At 54.9% G+C, this 12,609-nt stretch overlaps 3 protein-coding genes across 4 annotated transcripts; 1 reads left to right on the top strand and 2 right to left on the bottom strand.

Annotated features, from left to right (window-relative positions):
• The first annotated feature begins 1,069 nt into the window (after positions 1 to 1,069).
• LTB (lymphotoxin beta (TNF superfamily, member 3)) lies at positions 1,070 to 3,130 on the top strand. Of its 2 annotated transcripts, XM_012000471.1 has the most exons (4): positions 1,070 to 1,233; positions 1,830 to 1,875; positions 2,059 to 2,130; positions 2,525 to 3,130. In XM_012000471.1, exons 1-4 carry the CDS (start codon positions 1,072 to 1,074, stop codon positions 2,977 to 2,979), a joined length of 735 nt encoding a protein of 244 aa, XP_011855861.1. In that variant the 5' UTR covers positions 1,070 to 1,071; the 3' UTR covers positions 2,980 to 3,130. The 2 variants fall into 2 exon arrangements, with proteins under 2 accessions (XP_011855861.1, XP_011855862.1); XM_012000472.1 differs by lacking the exon at positions 1,830 to 1,875 and having other exon boundaries at positions 2,525 to 3,114.
• Positions 3,131 to 5,345: 2,215 nt separating this feature from the next.
• On the bottom strand, positions 5,346 to 8,125 carry TNF (tumor necrosis factor). Its single transcript, XM_012000466.1, has 4 exons — positions 7,764 to 8,125; positions 7,122 to 7,167; positions 6,881 to 6,928; positions 5,346 to 6,579 (listed from the first exon to the last, which is right to left on the bottom strand). The coding sequence occupies exons 1-4, from the start codon at positions 7,947 to 7,949 to the stop codon at positions 6,158 to 6,160; spliced, it is 702 nt and encodes a 233-aa protein (XP_011855856.1). The 5' UTR covers positions 7,950 to 8,125; the 3' UTR covers positions 5,346 to 6,157.
• A 1,241-nt stretch (positions 8,126 to 9,366) lies between these two features.
• On the bottom strand, positions 9,367 to 11,400 carry LTA (lymphotoxin alpha). The gene is made up of 4 exons (XM_012000465.1): positions 11,235 to 11,400; positions 10,846 to 10,953; positions 10,654 to 10,759; positions 9,367 to 10,408 (listed from the first exon to the last, which is right to left on the bottom strand). Exons 2-4 carry the CDS (start codon positions 10,942 to 10,944, stop codon positions 9,996 to 9,998), a joined length of 618 nt encoding a protein of 205 aa, XP_011855855.1. The 5' UTR covers positions 10,945 to 10,953; positions 11,235 to 11,400; the 3' UTR covers positions 9,367 to 9,995.
• Between the last annotated feature and the right edge of the window lie 1,209 nt (positions 11,401 to 12,609).

The raw sequence follows: 12,609 nt of genomic DNA, 5'->3' as shown, positions 1-12,609 counted from the left end.
GATCTTGGCTCACCGCAACCTCTGCCTCCTGGGTTTAAGTGATTCTCCTGCCTCAGCCTCCTGTGTAGCTGGAATTACAGGCGCGTGCCACCATACCCAGCTAATTTTTTGTATCTTTAGTGTAGATGGGGTTTTACCATGTTGGCCAGGCTGGCCTCGAACTCCTGACCTCAAGTGATCCACCTGCCTCAGCCTCCCAAAGTGCTGGGATTACAGGTGTGAGCCACTGCCCCGGCTCCTCCCTTGACTCTTAACCACTCATGCTGCCTACGTCTACCATTCATGTCGTCCTTACTGCTTTGTTTTGGTTATTCCTGCATTTATTTGTCCTTTTATTCATTTATATATAAACATTTAGTAAGCACCTACTAATGGATAGGGCTCATTGTCGACTTCGAAGCTCTCTGAGGGTGGGAGTATGCCTCGTTCATCTGTCTTTACTCTTTGTAGCAAGGGAGGTAAAGCTCCATTTCCATCCCTCCTCAGTGAGTCAGTAGTCAGTGGTGAGGCTAAGGCTTACCTCTCCCTTTCTCACTCAGCACAGGGGGCTGGAGGTGAGCAAGGGAATGGGAGGATGTCAGCCCAGTATGGGAATCAGTTCTTCTCAAGGACCCAGACATCCATCCCTCAAGACTCCAGTCCTTGTCCTCCTCCAGCCCTTGACCTCAGAGACGGGATCAGCTCTTCCTTCAGCACCTACCTTGAGGGTTTAGAAGAATGCAAACCACACTGGAAACCTGGAGATCTGTGTTCTCATTTCAGCTCTGCTGACTGGCTTCCTGCAAGTTACCTTTCCTCCCTGAGCCTCAGTTTCCCTCTCTGCTGAGCCAGAAGATGTCTAAGGACCCCTTTGGTTCCACCCTGAGAGTCTGTCTCCCTACCCCAACTTCTTCCCCAGTTCAGAGAACCCAGGCATCCAGCTGCCCCACCCCAGCTCTGGGTAAACAGGAAGCTGGGTGAGGGGAGCAGGGGTGTGTGGAAAGTCCCAGCCAGGTGTGTAGGTCTACAGAGAGGGGGTGGCCCCGTCCCTGAGGTATGAAAGCCCCCTGCTCTGGCTCTGGTTCAGTCTCAATGGGGGCACTGGGGCTGGAGGGCAGGGGTGGGAGGCTCCAGGGGAGGGGCTCCCTCCTGCTAGCTGTGGCAGGAGCCACTTCTCTGGTGACCCTGTTGCTGGCGGTGCCTATCACTGTCCTGGCTGTGCTGGCCTTAGTGCCCCAGGATCAGGGAGGACTGGTGAGTGGCTGCAACAGGCCCTGGTGGAGAGCTGTATCTTGCAGATGCTTGGCTCCCTCTGGTTGTGCCTGTGGTCTTTTGCCCCCTCTGGCTCAGCTGGCTTGGCTGTCCCTGGTGGGGATGTCCTGTCTCTTTGCTGACTCTGTGTCCATGTTCCTGTCCAAGAGGCAGAGGTTGCAGTGAGCCACTGCAGTTAGCCCCTGCGGGAACCTACCGGGCTGGGGGAGGGGGTATGGTGCTGTCTCTGGGATGAGTGCCAGTTGGGGGAGAGGGAACATGGATGTGGGGTGCAGAGCACTGTTCCTGCGATGTTCCTGTGATGTTCCTGTGATGTTCCTGTGATGTTCCTGTGATGTTCCTGTGATGTTGTGCTTGTGTCCTGACACAGCCCCTTGTGTCTCCTCTCCTCTTTCCGAGGCACATCTGTTTCTCTGCCCAAGTACCTATGCCTTGCTTGCTCTCCCTTCTAGGGAGGTGTGTGTTGGGGATGGTGCTGGTGGGAGAAACCCCAGGCCTGCAGCTTGGGTCCACTTTCAGAGGGGTAGGGGTGAGATGAGCTGAATCTGAACTCTGGGCACTGTGACCCACCCAACCAGGTAACGGACACCGCTGACCCCGGGGCACAGGCCCAGCAAGGACTGGGTAAGAGCAGACTGTCTCTCCTTCCCCGCTTCAGCCCCTCAGGGGCTCCCAGCTCCCAGCTGCGTTCCCAGATACCTCTTCCTCTAGGAATCCAGGCTCCCCATCCCTGCGGCCTGTCCTCTCAAGGGTAGCCTGCATGGGTGGCTGCCCTGGCCCCAATCGTGGACTCTTTGCCCCTTCCAGGGTTTCAGAAGCTGCCGGAGGAGGAACCAGAAGCAGATCTCAGCCCCGGGCTCCCAGCTGCCCACCTCATAGGTAAGGACCTCAAAGACCTGAATAAGAGTGTAAATAATCCGAAGGTTCCAATTCTGCTCGCCCAGAGTCCTTCGGCTCCATGATTCCAGGGCTCGGTTTCCCATCCGCTTCACCACCTTTCGCCGCTCATGCCCACCCTTCCGCTCGTCCCCGCAGTGTAGTTTCTTCTTCCCTCCGGTGCAAGCAAAAGCCGGCCTGGGGGTCCCCACTACAGCGCTCTGCACCCCACATCCAAGTTCCCTCGGCCCCCAACTCGCAGTCATCCCAGAGACAGCAGCATCCCCTCTCCCCCGGCCCGGTCGGTTCCCGCAGGGGCTAAAAGCCGCCCCCCTCCCAGAAGTCCCAAGCCTTTAGGATCGCATTCCCAAGAGCGTGTGGGCCCGTGTCTCCGCAGGCGCTCCGCTGAAGGGGCAGGGGCTAGGCTGGGAGGCGACGAAGGAACAGGCGTTTCTGACGAGAGGGACGCAGTTCTCGGACGCCGAAGGGCTGGCGCTCCCACAGGACGGCCTCTATTACCTCTACTGTCTCGTCGGCTACCGGGGCCGGGCGCCCCCTGGCGGCGCGGAACCCCGGGGCCGCTCGGTCACGCTGCGCAGCTCTCTGTACCGGGCGGGGGGCGCCTACGGGCCGGGCACTCCGGAGCTGCTGCTCGAGGGCGCTGAGACCGTGACTCCCGTGCTGGACCCGGCCGGGAGGCAAGGGTACGGGCCTCTCTGGTACACAAGCGTGGGGTTCGGCGGCCTGGTGCAGCTCCGGAGGGGCGAGAGGGTGTACGTCAACATCAGTCACCCCGATATGGTGGACTTCGCGAGAGGGAAGACCTTCTTTGGGGCCGTGATGGTGGGGTGAGGGAATATGAGTGCGTGGTGCGAGTGTGTAAATATTGGGGGCCCGGACGCCCAGGACCCCATGGCAGTGGGAAAAATGTAGGAGACTTTGGAAATTGATTTTGAGCCTGATGAAAATAAAGAATGGAAAGCTTCAGTGCTGCCGATAAAGATGCCGAGTTGCGACGCACGTCTTAATTCAGGGTGGGTGCATGGGTGTGGGTTAAATATTCTCAGTACTCTTCTGGTTGCTTGAAACAATTCATCACAACACAATGTATGGCCTTTGCTCCTACGGATGATGGTGGGCCTGTCCCACCCTCTCCCTGCCTCTGAATGGCCAGGCCTCATCATTAGTCCAGTTGGAGGGTGGGAGGAAGGGGGACTCCTCCAACTCCGAAGCTTCTCCAGGCATCCTGATTTTCAGGGCCACGTGGTCCCAACCAGACTCTGCACCACACTCTTTTCTCTTGGGTTCGCCCCAACAGTGAGAGGGGTCGTTACACAGCACGGCAAGCACCACTCAGAAAGGCCCAGCAGCAGAGTAAGCCCCTATCACGACAGAGGAGTGAAGCCTGGAGGGGCCCCGCACTTCTCCCCCTAGGGCTGTCTGAAGGCCTCTCTGTTTCCTACCTCACAGTCCACTCTTCTCCTCCAAGGAGCTTAATTCAAGGCTTATAGGGTCTGAAGGGAGGAGGCTGAAGGAGAAAGAAGGGGAGAATATTAGAGAGAGATGGGGACGGCAGGAAGGAGCCTGTGGTGCCTGAAAACACCAGGAAGTTCTGGGGAGGAGGAAAAACCAATGCCCCACTTATGGTGTCCCATTTAGGGTGAGGCGGAAAATCCTCACCGTTTTTTCACACTTTATGTCCCCCTTCCCAAAAGTGAGTGAGTGTGGGTGCTTCTGGGATGAGTAACAGTAGTCCCCCCTTACTTCATGACTGACTTTCAGCCACAGGCTGGAGGAGGCAGAGGGTGACCCAAGGCCCTATCTAGGTCACCCCAGTGGGTCACCCCACCCCCTTAGCCTACCACACGGTTTTCTCCTGCCTGGCACCCCAGGGCTGGAGGTAAAGCCTAATTTCTGAGCTCAGTGGGGGCTCCCAGTCTTGGGGGGCTCAATTTCTGTCTCCATATTTGTTTTTGGAATTGTTTTTTGAGACAGGGTCTTGTTCTGTCACCCAGATGGGGGTACAGTGGCATGATCATAGCTTACTGTAACCTCAAACTCCTGGGCTCGAGTGATCCTCTTGCCTCAGCCTGCTGAGTAGCTAGAACTACAGGCATGCACCGCTACACCTAATTTTTAATTTTTTTTGTAGAAACAAAGTCTTGCTATATTGCATAGGCTGGTCTTGAACTAGTGGGCTCAAGTGATCCTCCCACCTCAACCTCCCAAAGTGTTGGGATAACAGGCATGAGCCACTGCGCCCCGCCCTTATTTGTCTTTGACTCTCTCCAAAAGAGCCTTCATCGGGGGAAGGGGTGCTTTTCTCCTTCCAGATCACCCACCTCTCACCTCTCCCCTCCTTCACCACAAAGACCGGTGGGACCAAGCTGACTTGTGAGTCCTTCACCCACATCTTATTCCTATATTTCATTCTTTTTTAAAAAATAGAGACAGGATCTCACTATATTGCCCAGATTGCTCTCGAACTCCTGGGTTCAATCTATCCTCTCACCTTGGCCTCGAAAAGTGGTGGGATTACAGGTGCATGCCACCACGCCCAGCGGTTCAGTCCCTTGTTCTTTATTGTCCTCAGTCTCTTCAATTTCACCCACTGAGAGAATGGAATAGGATAGAACAGCTGGAAACTGGTTGAAGGAAGTAAGCCAGAATTCATTGAGTGCCCACTGTGCCAAGGGCTGAGTGAGGTCCTCTGATGGAGGTCAGGCCTTCTCTCATATGCCCTATGTGTGGTGGACATTCCTGTCTCTATTGGATAGATAGGTTAAGTGGCTGGTTCAAGTTACAGAGTTAGGACAGGGTGATTTGAAGCCTAGACACCTGAATCTCTGGAAGTCCCTTGACTGTGTGATTCAGGTACCTGAGAATGTGACTCCTCCCCAGCTGTCTCCGGATGGCTGGCCAGCTGCAACAGCAGGAAATCTCACCTAAGCTGCAGGATTTTCCCAGCAAGGATTGGAATTCCCAGAGTTGGAAATTCCCATGCCCTCAGGGAGAGGTAATTAGGTTCAGGCTCTTGTTTCCTGGGGGATGGGGAATATTCTGTTGGGCTTTGTTTATGTCAGATCTCCAGGACCCTGGGAGTCGAAGGATGGGACTGGGTCTGAAGGATCTTAAAGCCTGTGGAGAGAGACTTAGGGAGCTTCTTCCCACCCACAAGAAGAAGCAGATGCAGAATTAATTCCAAGAAGGAGACCATGTTTCTTTTCTAAGCAAACTTTATTTCTCGCCACTGAATAGTAGGGCGATTACAGACACAACTCCCCTGGGGAGCAGAGGCTCAGCAATGAGTGACAGTCAGTCACCAAATCTGCATTGTTCGGACAACTTAATCAGATAAATATTTTAAAAAACATAATCAAAAGAAGGCACAGAGGCCAGGAGGCTATGTGGGAACAGCCTATTGTTCAGCTCCGTTTTCACAGAAAACATGTCTGAGCCAAGGCAGCTCCCACATTGGGTCCCCTGGGATCCCCCGACCTCCCAAATAAATACATTCATCGGTAAATAAATAAATAATAAATAAATAATAAATAATCACAAGTGCAAACATAAATAGAGGGGGCTGGCTCCATGGGGAGGGCCAGGCTCCATGTCGCAAGGAAGTCTGGAAACATCTGGAGAGAGGAAGGCCCGAGGTCCACTTGTGTCAACTTCTAGGTGATGTCTTCTCAAGTCTTGCAGCGTTCCGGCCAGAACCAAAGGCTCCCTGGTCTCCAGATTCCAGATGTCACAGACTGAGTTCAGGGATGGAAGCTGTAGGCCCCAGTCAGTGCTGGAGGCCCCAGTTTGAATTCTCAGTGGTTGCCAGCACTTCACTGTGCAGGCCACAAATTCCTGAACCCCAGGCTTCGAAGTGGTGGTGGCGTTGCTTAAAGTTCTAAGCTTGGGGTCTGACCCTAAGTCCCCAATTCTCTTTTTGAGCCAGAAGAGGATGAGGGTGTCTGAAGGAGGGGATAATAAAGGGATTGGGGCGGGGGAGGGGTTTGGGAAGGATGGATGTTCGTCCTCCTCACAGGGCAATGATCCCAAAGTAGACCTGCCCAGACTCGGCAAAGTCGAGATAGTCGGGCAGATTGATCTCAGCGCTGAGTCGATCACCCTTCTCCAGCTGAAAGACCCCTCCTAGGTAGATGGGCTCATACCAGGGCTTGGCCTCAGCCCCCTCTGGAGTCTCCCTCTGGCAGGGGCTCTTGATGGCAGAGAGGAGGTTGACCTTGGTCTGGTAGGACACAGCGATGCGGCTGATGGTGTGGGTGAGGAGCACATGGTTGGAGGGGCAGCCTTGGCCCTTGAAGAGGACCTGGGAGTAGATGAGGTACAGGCCCTCTGATGGCACCACCAGCTGGTTATCTGTCAGCTCTACGCCATTGGCCAGGAGGGCATTGGCCCGGCGGTTCAGCCACTGGAGCTGCCCCTCAGCTTGAGGGTTTGCTGGAGGGAGGGAGAGAGAGAGAGGGGAGTCAGTGTGGCCATGTCGGTTCACTCTCCACATCCTGGCCCTCGAGCTCTGCCCACCCCACATCCGGTTCCTGTTCCCTCTGTCTGTCATCCCACATCCCACCTGGCCATGACGTTCTGAGTATCCCCCTAAGGGCTGTGCAGTTCCTCCACCCTTCCCTTGAGCTCAGCCAGTCCTTCTCACACTGTCTCCAAGGTCTGCCTACCCTCAGCCGGGCTTCAACCCCCAAATCCTAGCCCTCCAAGTTCCAAGACATGTCATCAGAGCTCTTACCTACAACATGGGCTACAGGCTTGTCACTTGGGGTTCGAGAAGATGATCCTGAAGAGGAGAGAGAAAAGAAAAAGGTGAGACCCTTAAACTTCCTAGAAAATACCCCCCATCCCCTTACTTTCACCTCATTCGCCCTCCCCCAAGACCAAAACTTTAAATTTCCCCCACTGCTTTCGTACCAGTACTAACCCTACACCCCAACCCAAACCCAGAATTAGGAAAAAGGTTTGGAGACACTTACTGACTGCCTGGGCCAGAGGGCTGATTAGAGAGGGGTCCTTGGGGAACTGTTGGGGAGAAGGAGAATGGTTAACATCAAGGGAATCACCCTTAAAGGAGGAACAGCTGGCTGCCTGTCTGGCCTGCGCTCTTAGCCCTGAGTTGTCCGGTTTTCTCTCTCCATTCATCTGTGTATTCACCCTCCATGCATTCAACAACTCTTTCACTGAGTGTCTTCTGTGTGCCAGACATCCTATCTTCATCTCTCCTTATCTCCCTCATCTCTCCTTATCTCCCTCATCTCTCTCCTTAGCTGCCATATTTCCCACTCTCTATCTCACCATCTTTATTCATATCACTTGTTTCTTCCCCATCTCTCTGCTCACACCCCACATCTGTCTCCATATCTTATTTACTATCTGATTGTTCATTCATTCATTCACTCCATACACACTTAGTGAGCACCTTCCATGTGCCAGACATCCTGCCTCTCCATCTTTCTCTCTCTCTCTTCTCCATCTCTTGCCACATCTCTTTCTGCATCCAAGTCTTTCTCCACGTTGTTTTTCTCTCCATCCCTCCCTGTCAGCACACATCTTTCGCCCATCCCATCTCTCTCCCTCTCTTGGGTGGGAGAGTGGATGAAGGCTGGCGAGGCACTCACCTCTTCCCTCTGGGGGCCGATCACTCCAAAGTGCAGCAGACAGAAGAGCGTGGTGGCGCCTGCCACGAGCAGGAAGGAGAAGAGGCTGAGGAACCAGCACCGCCTGGAGCCCTGGGGCCCCGCTGTCTTCCTGGGGAGCGCCTCCTCGGCCAGCTCCACGTCCCGGATCATGCTTTCCGTGCTCATGGTGTCCTTTCCAGTGAAGAGAGGGTGGAGCCCTGGGTCAGTATGTGAGAGGGAGAGAACCCGCTTGGCAGCTTGTCTGGGGATGTGGCGTCTGAGGGTTTTTTTTCAGTTGGGGTCTGGAGTTGTTTCTCTCCCTCTTAGCTGGTCCTCTGCTGTCCTTGCTGAGGGAGCGTCTGCTGGCTGGGTGTGCAAACAACTGCGTTTATATGTCCCTGGGGCGAGAGGGCGGGGATAGAATCATTCAACCAGCGGAAAACTTCCTTGGTGGAGAAACCCATGAGCTCATCTGGAGGAAGCGGTAGTGGGCCCTGCACCTTCTGTCTTGGTTTCTTCTCCATCGCGGGGGCGGCGATTTGGAAAGTTGGGGACACCCAAGCATCAAGGATACTCCTCACTCTCCCCACCATCCCTGCTCCGATTCCGAGGGGGGTCTTCTGGGCCACTGACTGATTTGTGTGTGGGACTCTGGAGGTTGAATCCCGTCCTCCTGCCCCTCAAAGCCTATTGCCTCCATTTCTTCTGGGGACCAGGTCTGTGGTCTGTTTCCCTCTGATTTCCAGACAGGATGCAGGAAAAAGATAGAACTAGAACTGGGAGGGGCTTCAGAAAGTTGAGTCCTTGAGGTAGAGAAAATGGGGTTGGAGGGAGAAAAGCTGTGTTGAGTCCTGAGGCCTGCGTTTGGGTTCCTTGGGGGAGAAGGAGCTGGGGGCTTGGGGGCAGGCTCAGGGCCTCAGGGAAGGCTGGGTGGGGGTAGCAGGGACAAGCCTGGGACAGCCCCGGGGAGTGAAATCACCACCGGGAATTCACAGACCCCACTGGGGCAGGCCTTCTTCTTTCACTCTGACCCGGGGACTCACAATGCTGGTTTCAGTCTTGGCTTCCAAGGAACGCTGGGGTCCCTGATTTTTTTCATGAAACTCTCACTTCTCAGGGCCCCAATGTGTGGCCATATCTTCTTAAACGTCCCCTGTATTCCATACCTAGAGGTCCTGGAGGCTCTTTCACTCCCTAGGGCCCTCTACATGGCCCTGTCTTGGCAGGGGGGTCCCCATACTCAACCCCCACAGCCCTGGACATTCTCCTACCCTTTGCTGTGGTCACATCTCCCCAGAGGTCTCCTGTAACCCATTCCTCAGAGCCACTACTTGTGGCCATATCTCCCAGGAGCTCCCTGACCCCCGCCCCTTCAGACCCTGACTTTTCCTTTGTCTTCTCAGCTTCTCCTTTGCTTCCCCTGCAGCAGTCTGGCGGCCTCACCTGGTGAGTCCATCACATGTCCCTGAAGCTCTCTGAGCCCCTTATCCTTTTGTTCTCCCCACAGCTCTTGCTCCCTTTGAGCCCTCTATCCCTCCCTCCTTTCCTTAGATAGACTGGGAAATTCTCACTCCCAGACAGACACACACAAGCAGACAGCATCTCAGAGAAAAGAGGTTTATTGGGCTTCATCCAGGGTGCAGATGCCTCCGTGTGGGACTCTGGTCAGCAGCTGGCTTTCAGAGCCTTTCACTGCCTTCTGGGGCCCTGTGATCCCTCACGCCTACTTCTTTCTCTCTCGGTCAGCCTTGTGCCCATGCCCTCTCACTCTTCATCTCTTGGGCCTGTCTCTGTCTCTCCTTGGATGTTCTTCTATTATTCCCCTCTCTCCATCCTCCATAAATAAATAATTTAATTTTTTTGCCTTCATAAATAGTCCCCTCCCTGCCTCCAGTCATCCCCCAAGCTCCTCCATGTGCCTGCTCTTCCTCCGTGTGTGGATCTAGGCCCCACCTAGCTGGTGGGACAGACCAACAGCTTTGGGCTGGAAATTCCTAGGCAGGCTTGAAATCCTCAGCCAGACAGACATCCAGGATGGTTCAGGGAGGTGTGGTCCCCTGGGATGCCTAGAATTCCTTCTTTGAAAGCTCCGGTGACTTGATCAGGGAAGACTTGAGCTGTTGGAATGGCCAAAGAAGAGGTGGTGGTGACCCCTGAAATGGTCAGAATGGAGGCAGAATGGGGAGAAGGTCTTGAAATCAATTATTTTTTCTTTCTGGAGTTTTCCAAGTTCTACAGAGCGAAGGCTCCAAAGAAGACAGTACTAGGGCTGAGGACTAGGTGGGGGATGCCATCTGTGTGGGTGGATAGCTGGTCTCCCTGGGTGAGCTGGAACGCAGCCCCATGGTACATCGAGTGCAGCCAGGGTTCCTGCAGCCCTGGATACACCATCTTCTGGGAGCTGAGAAGAGGCACGTGGAAGGGGTACTGGGAGGAGAAGAGCTGGACCTCATGGGCCAGGTAGAGTGGGGTGGGGGTGGCCTTAGGAGAGTAGGCTTTCCCAGAGAAGACCACCTGGGAGTAGACGAAGTAGATGCCACTGGTGGGGACCAGGAGAGAATTGTTGCTCAAGGAGAAACCATCCTGGAGGAAGGCACGGTCCGTGTTCGCTCTCCAGAGCAGTGAGTTCTGCTTGCTGGGGTCTCCTAGGAAGAGCCATAGAGGATGGGGATGGGAGATCAGGGGTCTGAATCAGAGGTCTCGATCCCTGAGGAAGCAGGCACTGAACAGCTGAGTTCCTGGGGGGTGGCACGGGGAGGCATAGGAGTGCCTGCCTCTGTTTTTTTAGCATGGAGGAAGTTGGCAGAGAGGAGTGGATGCTTGGGTTCCTGAGGCAGGGGTAGGAGAAGAGCTGGGGGGGACATGTCTGGGAGGTCAGGTGGATGTTTACCAATGAGGTGAGCAGCAGGTTTGAGGGTGCTGTGGGCAAGATGCATCTTGGGGTGCTGACGGGCAGTCTGGGCAGCTGAAGGTGTGAGGCCAACACCAGGGAGCCCCTAGGGGAGAACAGAGTTGAGGGGGTCTCTAGGGCTCAAGGTTTGGCTGAGCCACCCCAGCAGCCCCCATTCTCCTGCTGCCTCACCTGGGCCCCAGGCAGCAGGACCAGCAGCAGCCCCAGAAGGAGGAGGTGTAGGGGGCTGCCACGCACCCTTGAGAGGAAGAGACGTTCAGGTGGTGTCATGGGGAGAACCTGCAGAGAAAGAGAGAGAGAGACAGTAAGCGGGGCGGGGCACGCTGCGGAAGACAGACCTCCTGCCCTGGGAGACAGCACCCCCCCACCCCTGAGAGAGAGATCGACAGAGAAGGGGACAAGATGCAGTCAGAGAAACCCCAAGGTGAGCAGAGGGAGGCAGAGAGAGACGGGAAGGGAACAGAGAGGGATCATGGCAGAAACAGAGAATGTGTGGCAGAGACAATGAGACTGACAGATGGAGAGTCAGAGACAGAGAAGGAAACCAAAACCAAACCCACCAAGGCCCAGGCCCAGGCAGGCCAGGGATCCAGGCAGCAGGTGCAGGAGGGACCGAGGCCCAGGCAGAGGGCAGGACACTGTGGGGTGGTAGTCCAAAGCACGAAGCACGGGCAGCCCAAGGAGATGGGGCAGGAGAGCCTCACCTGCTGTGCGGAGCCCCTGGGCCCGGACGCTCAGGTCCCTTTATAGAGGAAGCGGCAGCGGCAGCGTGGCAGGCGGCGGGCGGGTTCTAGGTCGGGGCTGGGGCCCGGGGAAGCCCCCAGGGCTTAGAAGATGCTGCTGTTTCAGTCAAAGGCAGGAAAGGCTGAGGCCTAGGAGAGAACCACAGGCTGGGGGTTCAGGCGACTGAGTTCTGGGAAAGGGAGTTGGGTCAGGGGAATCGTGGGCTGGGAGGGCCAGGGAGTGGGGTCAGGCCTAGAGTTCCAGAGAAGGGACAGTCAATTCGGAGAGGAGGAGGTTGAGCAGCTGGGGTGTGGGCTGGAGGCCCGGTTCCCTGAAGAGCCGTCATATATATAACATCTCTGCACCCTTGGCTGAGTACAGGCTTCTCTCTTTGCCCATTTCCTTCTCTTGTACCCCTGCCCTTGTCCCAAACAACTCAAGTCATACTTGTTCCAGTATATGGACTTTCCAGCCCATCTGGCAGGTTTCACATCAAGAAGGTTCATTATATATCCTCTTCTTCGGGGACATTCTAGCGTTTGCCTCTCGTGCAGGTGAAGATATTAATGGAGCCCCCTTCCACTCTTGAAAATGTCCTAGTTTGGAAGATATATTTTTTGGTCCCCTTACTCAGAGATGATGCTGGACACTCAAGTATGATGATGTCTCATCTCACTCCTGAAGGATGCCCTCCATCTCTTCCTGACCTCAGGTGGCTTCCACAGATCCGATTTATATAACCACAAATAAACACACACTCCAGGATCAATGTGGCAGACACCTTCCAACATTCTCTACAAGGGAAGTTTCAGAATTCCACATGGGTGAGGCTTAAGGGTGGTGACTTAGGGTGGGGTGGGGACAGCTAAGGGACTTGTCCTGAAGCTGCATTTGCAGAGCCAATACATTATTTTAAAATTGTTCCAGGCCTGGTGCAGTGGCTCACGCCTGTAATTCCAGCACTTTGGGAGTCTGAGGCAGGTGGATTACTTGAGGTCAGGAGTTCGAGACCAGCTGGCCAACATGGTGAAACCCCATCTCTAAAAAAAATACAAAAATCAGCCAGGCGTGGTGATGCGCATCTGTAGTCCCAGCTACTCGGGAGGCTGAGGCTGGAGAACCATTTGAACCCAGGAGATGGAGGCTGCAGTGAGTCAAGATCACACCATTGCACTCCAGCCTGGGGGACAGAGCAAGACTGTCTCAAAAAAA

The sequence above is a fragment of the Mandrillus leucophaeus genome, unplaced genomic scaffold (assembly GCF_000951045.1).
Source record: "Mandrillus leucophaeus isolate KB7577 unplaced genomic scaffold, Mleu.le_1.0 Scaffold630, whole genome shotgun sequence".
In the NCBI taxonomy this organism is placed as follows: domain Eukaryota; kingdom Metazoa; phylum Chordata; class Mammalia; order Primates; family Cercopithecidae; genus Mandrillus; species Mandrillus leucophaeus.
This window is presented reverse-complemented; position numbering and strand designations above follow the sequence as displayed.